The 23,228-nt window shown below is 39.4% G+C and overlaps 1 protein-coding gene across 1 annotated transcript in view; it reads right to left on the bottom strand.

The window, feature by feature from the left end:
* Positions 1-204: 204 nt before the first annotated feature.
* The window catches only part of baiap2l1a (BAR/IMD domain containing adaptor protein 2 like 1a), a 31,357-nt gene continuing 8,333 nt past the window's right edge, over positions 205-23,228 (bottom strand). Inside the window, exons 4-14 of the mRNA XM_084740513.1 lie at positions 16,657-16,718; positions 15,067-15,138; positions 13,719-13,853; positions 10,153-10,305; positions 9,917-10,060; positions 9,349-9,472; positions 8,132-8,345; positions 4,515-4,574; positions 4,270-4,417; positions 640-680; positions 205-515 (exon numbers count right to left, since the gene is read on the bottom strand). Coding sequence (XP_084596639.1) covers positions 443-515; positions 640-680; positions 4,270-4,417; positions 4,515-4,574; positions 8,132-8,345; positions 9,349-9,472; positions 9,917-10,060; positions 10,153-10,305; positions 13,719-13,853; positions 15,067-15,138; positions 16,657-16,718 — 1,226 coding nt within the window. The 3' untranslated portion in view covers positions 205-442. The remainder of the gene's footprint in view (positions 516-639; positions 681-4,269; positions 4,418-4,514; positions 4,575-8,131; positions 8,346-9,348; positions 9,473-9,916; positions 10,061-10,152; positions 10,306-13,718; positions 13,854-15,066; positions 15,139-16,656; positions 16,719-23,228) is intronic.

The raw sequence follows: 23,228 nt of genomic DNA, 5'->3' as shown, positions 1-23,228 counted from the left end.
GTATTAAGTTATACATTATCTGTGCTTTGCTGGTGTTTACTGTGAACCATCCACAGGAATTGGAATGTATTTGTGGATTTGATTACACCTTTCTTACACAACTCTTCATTTTGGAGTGACCTGTAACTTTAACACTTCCTGTACTTTAACACAAAATATTTTCTTACAACAAAACATTTCAGATTTCCTGCTTCTTCATGTGCCGACTATGCAATATGTCCCTGTTGTGGCTAATGTAAAACGCACACTGGCACAGTAAAAACACACCTGTGCCAAGAAACAATGGATCCCTTTAATGTAATAGAGCTGATGGGTTCTGAGAGAGACTAGCATGCAGGCTGGTGAGATGTCAGGTTGGGATGATATTCAGTGTGTCGCAGGGGTCACATGTCACATGATTCCCCTGAAGGCATGACAGCGGTGAAAATCCTCCTCTTCTGTGTTAGATGACTGGCGCTGATCTGTCATTCGTGACAGTCGGTCTCAGCTTGACCGTGGCAAACGGATTCCCTCCTCTGTGGGAGGAAGTGGGAAATTTTTTTTTTTAATGCTGTAATAATGTCTTAAAAGTCATTGACCAACATTTTGACACAAATCTGTGAAGGTGTGTGAGTTTGTTAGTTGTGTTAGGTCACTCACCCTAGAAAGGGAGCCTTTGCAGTCCCATTGACTAAAGAAACCTGTTGCCAAAAAACACACAAGAAAAAGACCCTTAAAGATCCAGTGGACAAAGACAAATAATACACAACATTCAAAACACACCACAACAGTCACCACAAATCCACACCCTCGCTCCAGCTGTGAGGAAAGTCAGTGTTGCCAGACTGGTTTGATAAGATTTCTCATCAACAGTTAAACCCCCCCTCTTCCCTCCTTTACCGATCACGTACTTCAGCTTCAACCTCAGACCTCACTGAGTCTGGAATCTAGACAATCTAGAAAGGCTGGCGAGAGACACACTCCTCTTTTTCTCTCACTTCAGGACGACGGTAATGTTATTGCCTCTGCAGAGCCAAGTGAGTGTGGGGACAATAAAGTTTAGGAACATAAATACCTAAGCTATGAGCCCTGAGGGAAATTGCAGCGCACATTTGTTTATAAAATGCTGTAAAGAAAGTTTATTGGGTGCTACAAGCAGTTAAATATGTTGAAGGAGTTACTGTCAACCCAGGAGTTTGTTGTTTATGATGTTGTTTTTATTTCAGATCAGATAAGGACACATGTTTAAACTAAGATTTTATCATCTTTATCATATCATAATTATTAAATGTGCATGACAAGGGCTGATAAAGAGAAGTAACTGACTTCATTATATTTTTAAAATGAAAATCTTTATAATACATCTGTTATCAAGCTTATAGGAATAGCTGTCATTGCATTACTAATTGCAGAAAAACATGCATTACCCTGCTCTTCCGTTAGAGAGCAGTCAACATCCAGAAGTCACCGCACATGCAGCCATAGTTGAGACTTTTTTCCCCTGAACGCAGCCTTTCAGGAAGCACCTCGTCCTGGGTGGTGTCATTTAAGAAGAGATCATAAATCTAGCAATGTCTCGAAAATCACAAAAAACGTCAAGTCACTCTCTTTACGAACACTTAAAATGCCTTTTCAGTCACGGCAAAGTCATTGTAAAACCTTAAACAAACACCTCACAATTATGGCTTTTTAAAATTGTTTTAAAAGAGAGTGCCTTGGGTTTCTTGTTTTTTGTGTGTACATGTATCCCTATCCGAGAACAGCTCAAACAAACTAATTTTGAGTCCAGGAAAAAAAACACCTTGTAATAAAAAATATTTGATGTCTGTTTTTCTGAATTAATGAAATTTTAACCCATGAAATGAAATCTAACTCCTGAGAGACTAAACTCAGGGAATAAAGCCCCAGAGCAAGGTCCACCTTCGCCCCACAGTCACAATAACAAACCTAAAGAGCACAGTCAGCCTTCTACCATCAGATCAAATTGTCAAAGGGAGGATAAGGACTTTCTGTCCATGCTGGGCTACGTTTTTAAAAACTGTTCAAATTGTATGAATATGAATATAAGATGAGAAAAAGCAGAAAGTGAAAAGCACCGGGATTCCTCCATTTGGGCAGGTATATCCCTCACTGTGGTTTATTTCAGGGTGAAACCCTGAGGCAGCAGATACCAAGGACACTGAGTACAGACAGAGCAGCGAGGAAGGTGATGATGAGGGAGAAAGAAGTGTGCCTGGGCTTGTCTGCAGGCTGGACACAGCTACTAGTTCATTCTCAATCAGCTGACACAGTGCAGGCACCAAATGAAATTGTGTCTGTACCCTCTTGTCCTTTTACGTTTCCCTCTCTAACTCTCTCCTTCCTCTCCAATCTCTTCATTCCTGAACAAAACCTGGCTGGGAGCATTTTTCAGATGTCTTTAAAAGAAAATCTGAGCCATGAACTCTGGTGTGTTTTACTCATTTCCTGTTGATACAGTACTTCAGTCTGCAAAAGTGGCAAAATTGCAAAAAAGGCTCCGGTAGAACATAAACAAAAGATCCTTTCGGGAAATGACAATCAGGATGAATATAGTAATTTCCTCAAACTAGTTAGAGGAATTGAGGTGTGTTTCTGGCACTGCTCTGTTTTTCAGGGCGTGGAGGCGATGACTGTGCAGCGAGGAGACTTTGATAAGACATGATTAGTCAGTCTAAGTAAGTTTGATGGCATTTCATGGTTTGGCCGTAGAGTCTGGGAGGACTTAGGCAGGGCAGTAAAGATATGATATGAGGAAGCCTTTTCTAGAACATGTGAGAACCCACTTCATACCAGGTCAAACATGGCAGCTGTTCAGCACAACCACAGTCCTCTACTGTTAGCCGTGTTAATTAAGCACAAGCACGTAGCCTGAAGGCGCATGGACATAAGCTGTTACAAGAAAGAGGAGTGTACCCAGTGTGTTTACCCAGTTTGATCTGATCAGGTCAGACACTGGTCACAAACTAATTTCCGAGGTACAGATGGTGAAGAGGAACGTTTAAAACTCAAGCTTTCATAACAATACAAAGCATATTTGTTGGTAGATGTTACTTTATCTATTTTTAGTCTTCATTTTCATAGCATTTGCATACATTTGCAAATAAATTAGTAGCAGTATAAAGGTTTTTTCACTGTTATTTGTTTGTCACAAGTTGTGAACACATTGCTGGCGTATATTATCATCTTTTAAGTTGCAACATTCACATTTATTTTGAGTATTATTCTGCAGGGGTGTCACAATATATCATATTATTGATGTGAAGTAAAAATATTTATCTCTATTGTCATCTTTAAGATGTACCTTTATTTTGAAATTGGCATGGCATGTCTCTGCCTCAGATGTCTGGATGAGTTCAGTCATAAAATTGTCGAATCACAATCAAGCTTGTAAGTATATAAAATATAATGAAAGATGTACTATAATCTTCTTTTTAAAACTACTAAAAGGAGTTTTTAACCAGTTAATTTTAATACATTTATCCAGGCAAACTTACAGTGAGTTGTATGTTATAAAGAAGAAGGTGGATATACTTGTTTAATAATTTTATTTTTGATGCTATATTTTGTGGTTATGGTGGAGGAAACACTACCGCTTTTGTCCACAGGGGCATCAAAAATTAACATAATATAAAAGTTAATTGTAGAAGCTTTAAGTGTAGCAAATGATTGATTAAAGGGATAAATAACGTCAAGTTAAACACATCTACGGAACAGCTTCTTTCACCCACAACCACCAAGAGGGCAGCCTCACATCTCTTCTCGTAAGTCAATAAAAAGGTTTAAATTGTGTTTGTTTAAAATTACAGTATATCAGTATGTTCCTGGGCCAAACCCCCAACAATAAACCATGTTATTCCATTTTAAGAGTAGTCTGTAAAGCATTTACAGACACACACATTTGGTTAACTAGGAAATTCAAAAACTAGAATTCCTGTAACATTACATCATTAAACTGCACAGAGCACATGATGCTTTAAATTAAATCAAACCATCAAACCAAAGAAATCAGAGAGGCGAAACATGTTTGTTTGTTAAAGATACTTTTTTTGTTTCATTCTTATACTTGAGCTCTTTTTCAGCAGGTGGGCAAGTAGAGAAAGGCTTATTTTAGCATTTCTTATTAATGAGGATGGCACATTCTTTCCTCCCATTGCCCCGCTGGAGTATACAGGCTTATGAAACATTTCTTCAATATTTTCTTGTACTGATTGAATAAATACAAGGGACGACATATGGTTAATGCATGCTTAATTAGACACTGGTACTGACTGTGTTCTGTGGCGAGGGCGTTGAGAGAACCACTGGGTTAGAGGGGATGTCATCACTGTAGTCTGGTGGCGGCAGCAACACTGGCTCATCCTCCTCCTGCTCGGGCAGACTGACCACACTCAGACTACGCACTGGTGTGCCCAGATTGCTGCTCAGGCATATGACATAAATGTTCAGCTATTAAACATCAGCTGTATAAAAAAAAACATTGATTCTCTTCCCAGAATGCTTTAATGTTTTCTTACCTATTTGATATGAGTGACTCAGTATAAGGCCTGCAGTAAGATGAGGGAAACCAGCCCCGCCTATTAAGAGAGAGAGAGAGACAAACACAGCACGATGTCATGAAACAATTTTTAGATAAACAGCTGAATAATTTATTGTTCATTGATTATTTGGACATAAATAAATTATTACATTACATGATACTATTACACACAGAGCCCACATTTTTAAAGGAGTAGTCTGACTTTTTTTCTGCTGCCAATAGACGGTTAGCTTAGCTTAACACAAAGGTTGGAAGCAAGGGAAAAGAGCTTATTCTGCCTTTCCTGCTTCCTATACTAGATATGTTATTTGCTAGACTCATTTTGAAGATGGTTTTGAAGAATACGTTGGTGGGGGACCTTTAAAATGTTAGCAAAAAGTTAGCTAAACAGCTACCTCATCTACATAATTGATTAGCTTGCTAGTTAGCTAGTGTTTTGCTAACATTAGCTTGTTAGTTAGCTAGCTTTTTGCTAACATTAGCTAGCTTAAGATGTGTTCCCTTTACAGAAAAGGGGAGAAAGTTGACCTAAGTACCAAATGTTCAATTGTTATTGGCGCACAAAGCAAAAAGGGGGGACTTAGGAAGGGTCCCTTGTTTCCCTGCTTCCGTCTTTATGCTAAGCTAAGCTAATTGGCTGCTGGTGTTAGACGTGAGAGTGGTATTGATCTTCTCATCTACCTTTTAGCAAAAGAGAGCAAATAAGCATAATTCCTATAATGTCAAACTACTCCTTTAAGAGAATATCACAAACAAATATTTGATGTAAAAAAATTACCAAGTAAAAACAAAACAAAACAAAAGTATCATGGTCACTGAGACCAGTAAAGGTTGTGAGTCTAGTACAACCTTTGAACACAGTTGTTTAGGAAAAGTTAAGGCAATACAGGTTGCTGATCTCCGTCCTGAGCAACAGTAGAATGCATGTTTTATATTTAGGTAAGTAAAGTAATAAATCTCGCTGTATCAGATGATTCAGTATCAGTATTTTTCAGCCTGGGTGGGTATAATAATTTGTCTTCAAATAAATTCTGCTAAAATGATGAAATACATTCAGGTGCTGGACTTCAATTATTCATATAAAAGGGCCAGAGCAGAAAAATGACAGACTTTTGCATACAACAGAATGCAAGGAGATCTATTTTTGAGGATTCGTGAGGTAAAATCGCTGTTACAGACAACACAGTTGAATCAGATGCACGTATCAGACATAGGATACGTGACAGATTTTATTCACTAAGACTCAGAAGTTGTCTCCAAGTCACGTCTGGAGAAAGAGATGGCTTATCACACCAATGCACTGGATTTGTTGCTAAGAAACAGAATGTAATGTGATTTATCCCAACATGTCCTCTTCTTGACAAACTGCCACCGACTGCATTAAAACCCCTTTAATTCAGGAGACCACTTAATGACACACACACACACACACACACACACACACACACACACACAGGGAGCAGATAAGGCTTCCGTTAATTTGTTCCAAAGTGGGAATGATAAAAATATTAGTCACAAGCTCTGTAAGCACTCCGTAATCCTTTCGCCTGCATTATGAGTCCTAATTGATCTAGCGAGGAGCTGAAGATGACTGCAATTACACGGGCGACTCAGAGGCTACTTTGTGCTGCAGTAGCTACATACACAAACATGACTCATTGTACATAAACCTTTTTTAACCTGATAATTTGAGAAAACAAGACACACGACACTCACAGGGGCAATGAGTGTTTGTACAGGAGACTATTAAGCAGGAAATAATTTGCTTTAGTGGGAATATTTTTCCCTCTCTGCCGTCTAGAGGTGACATGGAGAATAAAATTAAGCATTTGTTCATTGCTGAGTGAAATATAAAAGACCAGATGTCTCTTGTTTGTGTGTGTGTGTGTGTGTGTGTGTGTGTGTGCACCTGGAGTCTTTTGCATGTGTGTGTTGTGTTGCTGGGCAGGGCAACAGTAAGCGAGACAGAGAGAGATCGAGCTTTACGACTGTCATGTTGAACATACCTGACATACTCTGTGTTTCTAGGTATGATGTATTAGCACGGAGAAATATTCACAAACACAAAGCAGAAACTAGTACTGCTAAACAGAGTTATGTGAAAAACGCCTGTGTGTCAGTGCTGCTGCATATTTGTTGGAATGAAAGTACATTTCCTCCTGTGGGTGTGCCAGAGGTTGTATGTAGATTGCATGTAAATCAAGTACATGAGGGAGGGATATCATAATAATTATAATTTTAAAAAAGTATATAAATTCTACCCAGCTCTTAAGGTGAGTATAACACTGTCACGATTTTATATTTTTGTTTTCCACCTTCCCCTGCATGTCTGCAGCTCTAAAAACCAAGCCCACGGAAAATTTCAAGCTTTCAAACTTAATTCAAAACATTTTGAGAAAAGGTTTTAGCAACTAATAATGTTTTGTTGAGATAATTTTCTTCTTTAAACAAACTTGAATCACTGAGTTTTAGAAGCTCACAAAAAAAGTTTTCAAAAACTGTGGCATAATTTCAGATTTTCAATTGCAAATATTTAATTTTCAAACACCCAATTAATGACAAAAAAATGGTTCACTGTGAACAAATTTTGAAATACAATTTTTGGGTTTTTCTAAAACTCAGAGATTCAAGTATATCTAGAGAAGAAAAGTAAACACTAACAAAGAGTCACAAACTTAAACTACTCAGTTCAGGCATGATGGGAAATGTAGGCCACCACTACAACCTTGTAATGCCACGCTTTGTTTTGATCTGCTCCAGTTTGCCCTGTTAAAGTTGCTGCATTATGCTGTTAATACAAACTTAATGCAAGTTCATTATTAGGTGGTGAGAAACTTAACATTACACTGAACAAATCTGATTATTGCTGTGATTCACTTTGTTATGAAATAAATACATTTCATATTGTTTTTAAATTCATGGGTTGTTGTGTTCTTTAACAATTTCTACATGTATATTTTATTTCAATTCATGATGTATTTTTCTAAGTCATGGTTGTGGGAAGACACCAAATTTCTCTTTTAGGTCTCTTTTAGGCTGAAAAAGTTTGGGAACCTGAAAAAGGCTAAACAATTTCCTAAAAAAGCTGGGCACTGTAGTCTTTAGTAAATCTTACTCAAATAGGATTAAATAAATGCATTTGTTTGAGACAATTTTTACCAGAAAAAGAAATATTTATAGTGTTTACAGCAGCAGGTGTGTGTGAGATCAACTGAAAATAAACATCAGTGTGTGTGTTGTAATGAAGAAATATGTCGTCCAGTGCAGCTGTGTGGCTCACTGATGTGTTTTTAATGACTTTTGGACAACAACTGAGCTCTACGGCACAGAGGAATAAACTGTATGCAGACAACACTTGTGAGCAGGATTGCTCCATAGTGAGTTTTGGTCTTTTCATGGTATTTGTTGACAATTACAATCCCTTTGAATCCTGAGATGAATAATAAGATGGGTTCACCGTGACTCATCATGAAGCAAAGAAACCCCACAACAAACAAAAATCTTTTATATTTCCAGAAACAAATGTGATTGGGTTAACTGAGCTGAGGTGTCATTTAGCCACGTCCCTGAATGTGAAAACAGCTCAAAACTTACTGCTGTGTCTTCTCCAGTTCTCCATACAGCCAGCCATCCTTCTCCTCCTGGATGAGCAGTGCGATGACGTCGCCATCATCGAAGCTGAGGAGTGTGTTGTTATTGCCCGCCGTGTGAGGAAAGATCGTCCTCACTCGGGGCTTCCTGCCCACATTGAGACCGGACGACTGCGATGTCGACCGGGACAGGCTGCCCTCTCCAAGACTCCCCTGGTCTGAAGATAAGGGAGATCAGAGATGTGATGTGTGATCTTGCCAATGAGAAGACTGATACCACTCTTATGTCTGCACGGTAAATATGAAGCTACAGCGAGGAAATAATTAGCTTGGCTTAGTAAAAAGACTGGGAAAAAGGGGAAACAGCTGTCCAGGCAGCAAGGGCGTTGATAGGACCGTACAAAAACTGAAGACTAAACATGACAATCTGTGGTTTTATGAGGAGGTTTAATTCAGCAGTAAAAGACTAAACAAACAAGTTATAATGTGTTAATAATTAAGCTTTAGACGCGCTGGGCAGTGGATTTTTTTACTGTTGGACAAAGCCATGCTGGCTGTCTTAGTGTTTCCAGTCTTTGTGCTAAGCTAACAGCTAACTAACTTCACATTTACCCTACAAACATTGCTGCATTGAGCGAATAAGTGAAGTTCATTCATTAAAAATCACAATATCTCAGACAATAGCGCTCGCATTTTGACAAAACTTCAAAGAAGAAAGCCGATGACATCTATGACCATTAAAGGATCAGCATGTAGGATTCAGTGGCATCTAGTGATGAGCATGCATATTGTATGCACCTCCCTTCACTGTCACCTTTATAGGAGACCCTACGGTGGCTGCAAAACTCTTCAAAAGTGTGAAAGGTCCTGTTTAGAGCCAGTGTTTGGTTTGTCCATTGTGGACTACTGTAGAAACATGGCGACCTCCATGGAAGAGGAGACGCATCCTCTGCGAATATAAACGGCTAATTCTAAGGCAGCAAAAGCACAACACTTCTTTTTTTCAAGTGATTATACACTAATGAAAACATACTTCTAAACATTCTAATCCATTTCTGCTGTATAAACCACTGTACATCTTACAAACTGGAACTTAAATCATGTAATAATTTCAGTCATAGTGCAAAGATATCCATGCTACTCATTCAGTTTTGATTTAAAAAAACACTGGGTGATGCATTTTGTATATTAATGTTTGTGTTTCAGAGAAACCATCAGTACCTGAGTTGTGGTCTGAGGAGGAGGTGAGCGGAGATCTGGGCTCTGGGTTGAACATGTTGGCTAGCGGGCTGATCTGTGCCTTTAGTGGTGGTGCTGGAGGAGGCACCACTGACTCCACGTTGTTCTGAGGAGATGGAGCAGAATATGCAGATGCAAAATGTGACAATACGAGCTGGCAATAATGAAAAATATAACAGGCATTTTGTTTGAATGCCCAGGGTAAAGTCCTTATCAAAGTCATTACTGTAATTGAAACTGATTATCTCTCTCCTACGCAGCAATAAACTTCCATGACCGAAACACATTAAGTGGACTTTAAAAGAACAACAAGAGCACATGCAGGGTTTCCCATGGCTGACAGCCAGATAATGATAACCAACCACTTTACACACAACAGCCTCCATCAGATAGGAGCACCTTTGCAAGATAAACTACAAGCAACAAGACAAGATAAAACACTCCAGGGCCAGTCTTGAGTGTCAAAGTCAGTGATGAAAAGAAACACGTAGTAAAAGATAAGTGAATAAAGCTCCAGCTTGAATCTACACACAAACCAGCTGATACTCACCCTATTGTAGTGTTCAACCAGCGGTGATTGTTTTGGAGTGGTGGACAGCCCCTCTATCATGGTCATCACCGTGTCCGGCACCTTAGTGATGTCGCTGCACTTCTCCTGCCAGGTGGGGAGCTTCATGGACAGCATCTCTTTGGCCTGGAAACACCAGAGAAAGGAAGAGAGCGGGTGTTATGAACAGTTCAGAAATGGAGGGGTTCTGACCAGATCTCGTCTCTGCCCGTGCTTACTTTCTCGTGGAAGTTGCTAATCTGGTAGGAGAACATGCAGTGTTTGTCCGCCAGGAAACAGAAGCGTCTCTTTTCTTCCAGTAAGGCCTCTTTGCAGCCGTCGGCGATGAACTTCTGCATGTCCATCTGGCGCGAAGAGATGGTCTCCATATACTGCAGACATGGTCAGAAGTCAGCAAAGAAGTCATGGTGTGTGATCAATAACTAGTCAGGTTTCAAATTGTATGTATTTTGTTAAATTGTATGGAGAAGATTTTTAGAGCTGTTGTTGTCGACTAATCAGTCAGTGATTTTTAAATTAATTTGCAACTATTTGAGATAATTAATTGTTTTGAGTCATTTGTAATGAAAAAAATATCCAAATTCTCAGATTTCAGCTTCTTAAATGTTTCTTCACTGCTATGAGTGTTAATTGAATATCTTTGAGTTGTGGACAAAACAAGACATTTGAGGACATCATCTTGGGGCATGGGAAACAGTGATCAACATTTGTTACCATTTTCTGGTATGTTATGGACCAAACAACTACTTGATTAATCGATAATGAATATAATGGTGCTTCACTCAACATTTCATCCAGCTCATGAAGAGGCAGAATGAAACTGAATTAATAATATATTTAAAAAAGATCACAATAACTATAAAATAATGAACAAAAGTAAAACTGTAAAGTAAAAGTATATAAAAAAGTCAACAATAAAATCATGGAAAAATGAAAAAATAAAATAAAAAACAAAGCAAACTGAATAATAGCACTAAATGAAAAAAATAATATTTTCCATCAAAGAAAATAAAATAGAATATACAGAGAAATTATAAAATAACATAAAGCAATATAAAGTAAAAATAAAATGAATACATTTACAGTTTGTCTTTATTTCTCTTGTTAAATTTAATTAGATTTTTTTTTATCAAGTACTGATAACTATCTACAGACCTTATGCACAGCAGCCATATTGATATGAACAAGTAGAGTAAACACAGGTGTTACCAATCATACTAATTAAAGTCCCATTCTAGTGTAGCAGAGCCTTTCCACTGAGCCAACATGAACAACAGCAGCATCCTGACTCTGTTTGACTGAGAACCTTAATCAGTTTCATTGATAACACCTGTGTTGATATGATTTTATATTCATATGTCTGCTGGAAAAAGGTCTTTTGCCTGAAGTCCAGCCTGTTGTACACACCTGTCTCCCATTACAAATTGGTGCATTTGCTGTTGTTTTCATGTATTCAGTGTAAATCTTTGGTAGCTTTTCATAAGCCTGATTATATGTTGCTCTTATTGGGTGTAGTAAAACATTGCTGATCATATTTTTCTAGGATGAGATGAGTGCAGTCAGTTTCACACACTCTTTTTTTTTTTTTTGACTACATGTTTATCTTGCAGTTGTGAACAGCTCCAGCTCTGCAGTACAGGCTGCGCCACAGGGTGGATCAACAGTTAGGAGGAATGTGCTGCTTAAACACTGACCTGATGACTCTCTCTCTCTCAGAATAAAAGCTAACACAGTGACCACGACTTAATGTTTGTGCGCTTGGAGCCACTAATCGAGCCACTAATGAGCTTTGTAATCAAAGTCTCTGCACTTAGCGACAAGTTTATTTGGCTGTCCTGCTGCTCGTGGATCGATCTTTTGCGCGGTGGGAAACCAAATGAGTGTGCTGACAGACACTGAGAGGCTGAGAATGATTCTGCCCGTCGAGCGGTGCACACGGGCGACCGAACCTGACATATCAAACTCTTTAAAAATGACTTCTCAACCCATCCCTCCAGGCTTTTATTCTACACCCACTCCGACCCTCTCTCGCCCATTTTCCCCAGGTTGTCATGGTGACAGTAAAGCAGCCTGTCTCTAAGGGCTCTGTCGAAGACCCTCCACCACTGTCTGCTCTCATTTTCTCTATCTCTCTCTCTATACTAGCCTGTCAGACGCTGAATCAAGGCGCTTCATTTCCCATTTTCACAGCAAACAATCGTCCAGACTCTCAGCAAGAGGACTGAGCACATTATTGGCAGCACTTCATAATGTGCTCATGTAGTGCTCAGCTCACATGTGATTATGAGAAAGCTGAGCGCTTAGCCATGTCTCTCTTGTAGTCAGCCAGTGTCATTCTTATCAGATAATGAAAACGCCTCTTCTGAGAGAGGAGGGGCCCCAGTTTCAGCTCAGGTTATTAAGCTCCACCTGGACAAGACGACTTACTGTGCAAGCGTCTTTTAAAAGGTTGCATTAAAAAGCGAGGATAAACAGGATACTGATTCTGTTTTTAGCACCGGAGGAAAAAAGAAACAGACCCTTTTACAACCTGCAATCTGGACTTTTCAATTAAAAGCTTTGTTTGGTAATTCTCTCTTGAAACAAGGCGGGCTCAGACACCATCCATCATCAAAGTGAGGCTGATAAATTAAAACAGGAGCCAGACAGGAGTTATTGCTCAGTCCCTCCTTCAGCTCACAGCATTGATTTACAAAGAAAACTGCTGTCTGAGGTGTTAAGGCTGCTTGCTGGGAGTGGAGTGGGAGACAGAAGGACATAAATGAGCAACAATGTGCAACACACTTCAACAAGTATACTCAGGGTCACTGATGGCAATGTCAACAGGGACTATAAAAACTTCAAAGCCGTGTGTGTGCTTCTGTTCACTCAGCAGTGACACGTTTTAGCTCTGGGTTGACATTTATGATTTCGGAGATGCAACAGATGATGTTTTATGAGATCATGCTGCTGTTTGTCCATCTGCTTGTGAACTTGAGTCCAGCTCTCTCTGGGCGGAGAGCTTATTAGTCCTGGACCTGTATTTCAGAAGCTTCCTAACTTGCAAATCCCATCTTAACCGATAAATCTGGTAATCATGGTATTTAGGGTTGAGACCAATTTTAGGAAAAAGGCTATTACAGATTAACTAAATGAATGTTCCTATCCTAATTTAGGATAGGAAACGTGTCTGACACAAGCATCAGGATCACAGCATGGTCTGAAACTGTGTGTGCGTGGTTGCATTCATGCATAGTAGATTTGTGCAAATTTGGGTGTGTACACCTTCAGTAAAAAACACAATCCTCTGTCTGTGGCTGAACGCAGAGAGCTGAGCTATAATGGTGTTATTCTACTGCATGTAAAATCTGATAGGTGTGGTGGCACCTTTGACTAAAACCTTTGATGGTTTTAGTCTCCTGAGCTATAGAAAAAAAAAATTAAAGGCATTTTGTGTCATCCATGTCTGTCATGTCATGCCCTTACGTAATTGCGTTAAGTGCAACCTGAGAGCAAAACCTGGAATTTCAGTCCAATGAAGCAGCTTCCTTTTACATGGAAACCACATGCTCCACACCTCCTTCTTTCTCCTTTGCACTGGTATGTGATTATCATGAGAACTATCTTGGCCACATCTCTCCACCCCGTCACATAAATCGTACACTTGTCATATTCGTTTCACCAGCATCACAGCATAAGCATGTAACAGCGCCATTGCTTGACAGAGACATGCAAAGTATTAGGCAAGCGCATGCTGCATTTTGAAGGAAAGGAAAGGTCTGGGTCGGTGTGGTTTCGGTCTCACCTCGTTCTCTTTGATCTCATACTTGGATGAGTGCTTTCCCTGGCTTTTCCTCCTGAGCTTCTTCAGGTCTGACAGCGAGCGCTCCAGGGAGTCCTGCTTCAGCTTGTGCTCTGACTGATAGCGCTTGAAGGTGGCCTACAGATGTTTGACGAGAGAGACATAAGACAGATGAAGGGAGGAACTGACGCAGTTTTCATTGTGTGAACGTTCCTCAGATGCACAGAAGCCGAAATAATCTCTTTGTTTGAAATAAACATGCACATTGCACAGAACCAGTTCTTACAGTCTATCTGGCAAATCTAAGCAGTGCATTTATGAAATCTGTTTGTATTTTAATTAGACAGGGCTGTCAAAATATCCTACACTATTGACAAGGCAACAGCAGGGGATGGCAACTGATTTGCTCATGTTTTTTCTTTTTTGTGAGTCTAGGCCCTTCTTGTTTAACACTTAAATGCGTGTTAAAGATATAATATGTAACATTTCTGCATTAAAATGTCTAAAAATGCTTATGTATTTTGTTGAGTTGAGTGTTTACATCATCCCAAATGTTCAAATGCAGAAAAATCAGTGATTTATTCAAGTTAATGGCGTGTTTCCTGCTAGCTGTTGCTAGCTCACTGTTAGTTGCTATAACTTCCAGGAAAATACAAGATCAGTCAGATATGTTAGAAAGTGAGGACGGAAGTTGGCACACGTTTGATTAAATGTAACATGAATGTAACATCAATGCTCGTCAAAAAATTTGACAAGCAAAACGAAGCCCAGTAACGGTTCAAGCTCACTGGCTGTCTGTGACCTGACTACAAAACCTGGGAGCTTGACAAAGCTTGTAAGATTTATCACGTTTCATCTTGTTTTATTGTTTATTTCGTAGGTTCACTCATTGTTCCATGGCTGTCAAGAGTCAGTCAAGAGAAGAGACAGTTAAGAGAACCTGTGTTAATGTTAAGCTTCATTTGATGCCAACTAAATAACAAACTGTGTTAGCTTAGTGTGTGTGTGTATTGTGTTACTGCTGTATGGAAATTTACTTCATAGACATGACATAAAGGTAATAATATGCCTATGTGTGAAAGAAATGGTCAAACTGCAGGAATTCATTTGCAATGTTGTGTAACTATGATTAGCATCCAGCAGCTAGCTTGCTCGCTAGTGAGGTGAGATCCACAGATAATGTTACACTTATTGTTAATGCATAAAATGAAGTAATTAAAACAAAAGAAACAAACGAATTATGCTAATGCCAGGCTTTTGAGCCAACCTAAATAACCGCACATGGAATTGTATCACTGCGACAGCCTTATGACTGGGTTGGTTGGTGCTGGACTGATGGAAACCCACTTACATTCATGTATTTAACATCCATCTCTGTCTTCTTCTCCAGCTCGATAATAACCTCTCTGTGGAACCTCTTGAACTGCAAAAAAAAGAGAAAACATACACCTCAAATTCATTGCGTCATTGTGCAAGCATGCTGTTCTAAACGCAATGTACAGTGTCACATGGCTCGATGTCAACACTACGATAAGAGTGTAGCAACCTGGTGGAGTGTACGATAATGGGATTCTGAGAGGATGAGATCCCACCCACCAGGGATGGCTTATCAGCCTCTTAAGGTTAAAGATTTACAACCTTTCCCTCTCGCAGGATAATTACAACAAGTCTAGGATAGTCTTGGAGAGCTTGTGCTTATTTTTCAAACTTTTCTTACATCAGACTGAGTGTTGTGTTTCATTTGTTGCCATTTTCAAACTCTTGACACTTGACTTCAATTTACTTCTTATCACCAGCAGGTATCTGAAACATTTTACCCCAAGGCAGAAAGGTCAGGAATGACTCTGTGGCTTTTTCGCTCTTGTCAAACTTTCTTTCACCTTTTGTTACAACTATTTCAAACTCTCTAAAATGAAAAGAATGAGCTCAAAAGGTTGCAGAGGTTACATGTCCAGAAAGGACAGTATAACAAATGAAGGAGTCTCTGTCTATTATGTGATGATGAGAGTGCTAATGGCCACAGGGAACTTCTAGGAATGACAATTTTTCACTCCTACAGGCTTAACAGGTGAACTGTCAATGCGCAAAATTATTTTAATGACATAATTACAACACAGGAAAGACTTTTCATTCTTCAGATCCATTAGGTTCTTCTGCTCTCATTATGGTGCTTTCATTCTTCTGATTCAGAAGGAGACAGACCAGAGCACAGACAAAGGGAACAACCTTCAGAGCTGTGAGTTTTACTGACAGAAGACAGGGTGTCCATTAAAAATCCAGGCTGGTGGCCATAGTCATGTTTTTTTTATTGTCAAAACCTACATTTGACAGGTTCTCAGCCCTTAGACCATTCATTCAAACTGAAGATGTAAATCTGTTAGAATACATCACATATAGATACATCCATCCAATGTCCATAACCACTTATCCTTGATGGGTTGTGGAGGGCTGACATGTAGAGACAAACAACCACTCACGCTCACATTCACACCAATTAATCTATTATGCTGCATTTCTTTGGACTGTGGGAGGAAGCCGGAGCACCAGGAGAAAACCCACATGGACACGAGAAGAACAGTGCTAACCACTGCGCCACCATGCAATAAGTAATAAATTGTGGGTTTGTTGGTGAGTATTTTCAGTCTCACTGTAGTGAGCATTGACGGCAGCAGGATGGGCTAAGAGGGATCAACGCAAAATAAATTACGATGCCTTTGTTCATTGTAATATAGGACTATGTCAGACATTGCAGGGTGTGGCTCATTAGTGTGTTTTTGATCATTTACAATGGCACAGAGGAGTAAGATAAACAGTATCAGCCTTTGGCCACACAGGATGTACTGCAGGATGTAGGATCAATTTACAGTTGTTTTTTTAATGGGATCTGTTGGCAATGAGTAAAAATCTAGAAGATCACCAGATGTTCTTTAAGGCTACTCACGTTTTCTTCCAATTCATTGTGGACCTTCCTGTGAGCCTCTGCAATCTCCATCAGAACGACACCTAGGAAGACATCAAGAGCAACTTTTAGTATTTGAGAGATCATTACAAAGACAGAGAAACTCTTCGGGACGTATTATTTGTTTTATGACCAGAGGCAAGAGGAGTTAAAAATAATACTTTATTTGCTTTCTTGCTGAGAGTGAGAAAAGAGGAGTGATGCCATTATAGGAGGGGACTGCGCCAGAGATCCAGTGTTATTTCAATTACAATCTGATTCCAAAACCCGAATTTGCATATGTGATCTAACTGATACCACAACTTCCACCGCTGAGAGTGTTGGCTTTACACACATTACAAGTTGCGTCCAAGTGGTCATTTGCACCAAATTTGAAAGAAATTCCCTCCAAGCATTCCTGACATATCAAGTTTACAAGAGTGGGATGGACGTGAGGCTATACCGCCAAAATTTCAACAGTTCATTCTTGAATCTGGTTATTTTTGTTGCCAAGTTGGAAGAAATTCCCACAAGGTGTTCTTGAGATAGTACATTCACAAAAATGGGATGACCCAAAAAACATATTGCCTCTGGCCAAGGCTGTTGCTGGCAGTGAGGCATTAAACTCAAACTTGTGTGTTAAATAGTGAGCTTTAGGGGTGCTGGTGTGTGCCTTTGTTACCTTTGGACAGAGCCAGGCTAACTGCTTTCTAACAGGTTCCTGGGTGTGGCTTCATATTTACCATACAGACACGAGAGTGGTATCATTTCGTTTAACACCTGGCAAAAAAGTGAATAAGCCTATTTCTCAGAATGGTGGGATTATTCCTTTAGAGCAATTGGAAGCCAGACATCCAAAAGCAGTGTATAACAAATGTATAATTTATATAAAAAAACAAAAACAAACAACCATCAACAATAAACTTTCCAAATTTCCTGTTTTATAATAACCTGTTTTTCATAAGCCAACTTGCATACATCTTTACAGCTCACATTTTACAGATGCCTTATCTCCTTTCAATATTTGAACAGCTGTCAATAAGTAATCTCTATGAAACGTTCTGGTATTGTGCGGTCAGATACAGAACAGTCTCCATTCACAGACAGGCTACAGCATAGATAGAGCAGCATATGACATGAGACAATGGGAGTGAGTCAGTACTGTAAACACAAGTGGACAATCGTAGCTAAGCAGTTTATAGGGCTACCTCTGTCACAATGGGGTGAAATCTAGACTCAAGGTTTACTATAGGACACGGTGTTCTGGTGAAACCTGTAAAAACATGTGATTGTGTCACCGTGGGGGAAAAGAGCAAAAGTGAACAACCTGCAAGAATTTCAACCCTTTCAGTGGACAGTTAAGAAAGCACAGGTGTAAGGTTCACTTGGTGATTTTAAGGTGAAAATGTCTAAAAAGCCGCCCGTGTCAGCGGCACACTCTACCTAAACACTCATTCACGTTTGACCCGACACCTGACATTCCTCGCTGCACGCCTCCACTCAGAGCAAACAAACGTAATGACCCGCTGATACAGAGCCGCACTTCTGTGATCCAGCAGGCAGCGTCCAGCTACAACAACATTGCCCTCTGAAGGTCACCAGAACGTACTGGTAAATGCTGCCTTTGTGCTGCCACGGGGAGGGGTGGCGTTGGGCTCGGGGGGCTGTTTGTACAGCCCCAACAACAGACAGCGCTGGGCTGGAAGGGGGAGGCTGAGAAAGGCCAGGAGGGGGGGTTCAAAGAGGCCGTTGTACACCTGCAGGTTTCACCTTTGGGGTTAACAAGGTGTGAAAGTCTGCCTGAGGGAGGGTAAAAGCTGCAGAGTTATCACAAGTTTGTATATACGCTGTAAAGAAAGAAAAAAAGAAAGCTCATAATGTCACGACTCGCTTTACTAAAGTTTGAGTTCAAAGTCAAACTCAAACTCTTCTGAAATAAACTAAAAAAATGTTTTTTCAACCTATAAACTTTTGTTGAGACAATTTACTTTTCTTCCTTAGATAAACTTGCTTCTTTGAGTTTAAGAAACCCAACTATTATTCGCAATTCAAAATTTCTGAAATACAAACTTCAAAGAGTGAGTGAGAAAAATAAAATATATCAACAATAGATTATAGGTTGGCAAAAACCTTTTTAGTTTATTTCAAGACTTTGACAAGGTTACCATACTGTGTTGATTTTGGAGGACCCTGTGGTCAAAAGTGGTAGGGTTTCCACCGTAATAACCACAAAACATAACATCAAAAATAAAATTATCCCTAGAAAGATCTCCTGCTTCATTTTAACTGGCTAACATACAACTCAACATAACTTTGTCAGGGAAAATGTAAACACAGGCTTGTTGGATCTGATTTCAAGAAGAATTTTACATTAAGCATAATCAATCTTATCACGGATGGTCGTTTGCTTATGCAGGTCATATGGAGGCATCGATATTAAATTGAACCCGTTTCATAACCAGTTAAAACCCCCTTGTAGTAGCTTTAACAGTTTTAGTTTGATTGAAACCTCAACAACTTAGAGAATACAGTTTATACTCATGTGTGTAAATGTATAGACTATACAGTGAATCATGAATCTGTAACATGAACAGCTGAAGAGGGAACTTTTGGGCCGGCTCTCTGTGGAAATAAGGTGTGAGAGAAGAGGTGTAAAAGTAAAAATAAAAATGGATTCTCTCTTGCTAAAGTGTAAATGAAAAAAAACTATGGAAAAGAAAACAAGCACCTGGCAACACAAAGGTTTTAGCGTCTACAGGGCTGAACTGGAGTGCTATTCAAATGTGTCACCTAAAAAGAACAACAACATCACTAGGTGGCTTTTTCTCAGTTTATCTTATCTCCTATCTCTGTCTGTTGCTGGCAGTTTGTTCTCTTCTGAGGGTTTTAAGCACCAAGATAAGCTAATCTCACATCACAGATTCCAAATGTACAACCAACACCATGTTCACATGGATTTTTACGTAGGTCGGTACACGGTTGATAAAGAATCCCTGTGGAAAACTACACCATCCGTGATTCACGCATATGACTCATGATTCATCATTATGCACTCTTTGCTTATTCTCTCCTCCACTTCCTCATCAACATTCAACTTTATCACAATAGTGATTAATATGCTGCAGAACTTTCACTTTATTTATCCAATACATTAGTAGTCTCAGCTTTAGGCCTGACTGATTGCAGAAACTTGCTCACTTGCAGACCCTATCTTAATTAATTAGGGTTAGGACCTGATTTAGAATAAAGCCATTGCAGATGAACAGTTCATGGTTTCCTATCCTACTTTAAATAGGAAAAGTGTATTAGCTACACAAGTATCCTCAATTTCTCTAATCTTAAGCACTCCTAACTTTAGGGATGACTGTTAAGCTGTCATATCTTTTACATTTCCACCTGTGATAGTAGCTAACTTACTAACTAGCTAACAGTAGTGTTTGCTAACAGTAGTAAACAGTAGTGTTAGCTAACTTGGTTAATCCATATGGCTGCTCTTTTATTGCTTGTACACAATAGATGCTGGATGCTGTCTTGGCCCACTCTCTTTCTCTACAGATGTTACCAACACCTAGAACTCATCTGTGCTCCATTTTCTTGTGTTTGATTGCATGTTTCAATGAGAAATACCAACGGTTACCAAGTTGTAAGCCAGATAACAGGCATAAAAGCTGATAAGCAATGTTGGATTGAGTATTTAGGATTTCCAGTTCTGAGATAAGATAGGATGAAGTAGGATAAGATCGTATTTTTAAAGTCAGGAGTGTTTCTTAGACTCTTCTTATTTTAAATTATGACCTAAAATAGGAAGTTTGTGTAATATGACTGCAGGGGTTTGAACATCCATTACCCATAATCCATAAGGCTGAAACACAATTTTATTTCTTTTGGTGCTGTCATAAGCAAGTTGTTAATTAATTTGCATGGCTTCTTTGGGACACCTGTATCAAATGCCTGTTTTACAAGACGGCCGATAGATCCCACAGTAACGCCTTTGACATTCTCAACAGGTGATGCCATTTATGAGATGGGCGTGCCCTGTGCCAACACAACCAGTGCCTATTTGGTTTTAGATAAGGAGGCTGTACAATATTAGATGACGTTGGCAGGGCAAGTACTGGCAGCTCACCTGTCGACACTTTTTCTCTGCCTCACCTTTTCTTCACCACTTTAACTGATAACCCTTACATTATTGTGCAAGCAACATCTGAGTTGAACTTGAACTGGTCATCGTCTTGTAGCAGCGTTTTATCAGTGATTTGCATCACTCTGCTTGTCCACACAGGCCTGACGTGTGCGTAATGAAGCTGGGACACCTCCTACGTGACTCAGGATCGAATGGTATCTTGATCATACACATTCCAGTGCAGGTGGGGAGAGACACTGTTTGGAGGTTGCCATAGAAGAGCTCTTCCCTTCCTGTTATTTTAATGATGTCACTGTGATCAATGCTGAATCCACTGGTAGAAACAGATGGAGAGGTAACTGTGGTTAAACTCCCTCTGGACTCTGTGCACTGTGACTCAGGCTGCTCCAAATGAGTTCACATTATAGTCAGTCTTGTGTCATTAACTGTGGGGAGAACAGATATCCTGCCATCAAATGGGAATATCACTATCATGATAAAAATGTCACAGCTCTAGTTTTTGTGATTTTAATCTTGTTGAACCAAACCGACCACTTAGCCTGTATAAACAAGCAACACAACCAACAGCCACTGCATACTTCATGATATGACTGAGATAAGAGAATAAATTTGCCTCAATTTTGCCTTTGTTTTTTAAGTTCAAAAGTGAACTTAAGTAAAGCAACAATTGATTAGTTGATCAAAGAAAATTAGTTGCCAACTACTTGGATAATCAATTAATCTTTCCAGATACAAAAATCTCAAATATTTGAACAAAAGTATAAAAAATAATCCTAGTTGCAACCCTACTTTGAAGCCAATGGGACGAGAAATCCTTAAAAAGCTCTGAAAAATAAAAATATCTACAATTACATTGTATAACAGGACAAACTTGAAAGTTCAGGAATGGATAATTAATGGACCTTCAGGTGAGACTGTTGTCTCAACAACAAATGCATAAACTTCAACATGGAAATTAAAGGCAAGGGTGAGTTGCTTAGTTCTTAAAGTTTAAATTGGGAGATACACAACCGTAAAAATGTAGGCTGTATAGTCGGGTTAAAGTTGATTAACTAACTATTTACAGTAATCTGGCAAATATCCAAGTGTCTTTTTGAGTTCAACATCATATTTATAATGATATATGACAAATAACTGAAAATCTACACATTTGAAAAGCTGAAACCATGAAAACATAATCAAGCTGACTATTGCTGACCATTTTCATGTCAATCTGCTGGAAGTTAATTAACTAATCATCTCAGCTGTCTTGCGTACAGTCAATTCACACACAAACACTACAAGACTCCTGTATAGACGAGTGTATGTACTTAGAGCAAACACAAACTGTTTTGGTTTGTTTTAATCTATTGTTTAGTGATTTGAGCAGCCACTGTCATTCAGCATGTCTATGGTGTTTGCTGCAGATCAATGGCTGTGACAGCTTCCTTAATACAGAATGATGACCTGTCATCACACACAGCACATAACATCATTTATTACTTGAACACAAAAGAAAAAAAACTGAGCCGTGAGCATCAATAAACCAGCAACAGTAGTAACAATAAATCTCTATTTATAATACAACAAACTGAAGGCAAACCACCACTTCATATGTTCTTTAAAAAATAAAGAACAAGGTGTTTAAAGATTTTGTGGGCAATTATTTACACTAAATGCTGGTTGAAATCTGTAATAGATGATAAAGGACTTCAGAGGCTGAGCAACCAAGGAAGGGGTCAGAAATAATTATGGGCATTTCTGTGAAAGAACTGAAGTGTGACAGGGATTTAGGTGCTCCAACGTCACAGTTTATTGAGCAGTAAGTGAGTCTCTGGGTCTCTTTAGAGGTCCCTTGGAGGAAACTCCCAGTGTGCTGGAGAGCCTTCAGTTTAATGGTGGATGCAAGACGAGGGCGTTTGAGGTCTGGGATCATTAGAGAGCTGCGGAGTGTGACGACAGGAGTCATAACTGACTGAACAATGTCTTAACTCTTCGAAAACAACCTCCACCCCTGTATGTTTTGCTTGTTTTCAACAGGCTGTGCCTGGTTTGGAAAAAACAATTGTTGTCTGTGTGACTGACTCTGATATATTATTGGATCAGAAACATTTCTTCCATGTGGTCGAGCTCATTGTTCTCAGATACTGCCCATATCGCAATCATGACCAGTATAACTGATGCCACTTACAGGGATAGACAGAAATCCGAAGGCCCATTGCTCTTAAAAATACACACTCTCCTTGCAGTAATACTGTAAACCTAACCCCTAACATGTGCAGGGAGGCTGTATTTTTGTAGCAATGGGCCCTCTGAGAAATGACATTTGTTTTCAGGATAATGGGCTGTCGGACAAATAGGCTTTAGGTCCAACGGGACTTTTTCTGGACTACTAGGGTTTTGGAATAATGGGCTGTCTTAGCAATGGGCAGTACCCTTCCAGTATTTAAGC

This window comes from Lutjanus erythropterus, chromosome 17, assembly GCF_056507025.1.
Source record: "Lutjanus erythropterus isolate fLutEry1 chromosome 17, fLutEry1.hap2, whole genome shotgun sequence".
Classification (NCBI taxonomy): domain Eukaryota; kingdom Metazoa; phylum Chordata; class Actinopteri; order Lutjaniformes; family Lutjanidae; genus Lutjanus; species Lutjanus erythropterus.
The sequence above is the reverse complement of the archived record's forward strand: the minus strand, read 5'-3'. Positions and strand labels throughout refer to the sequence as shown.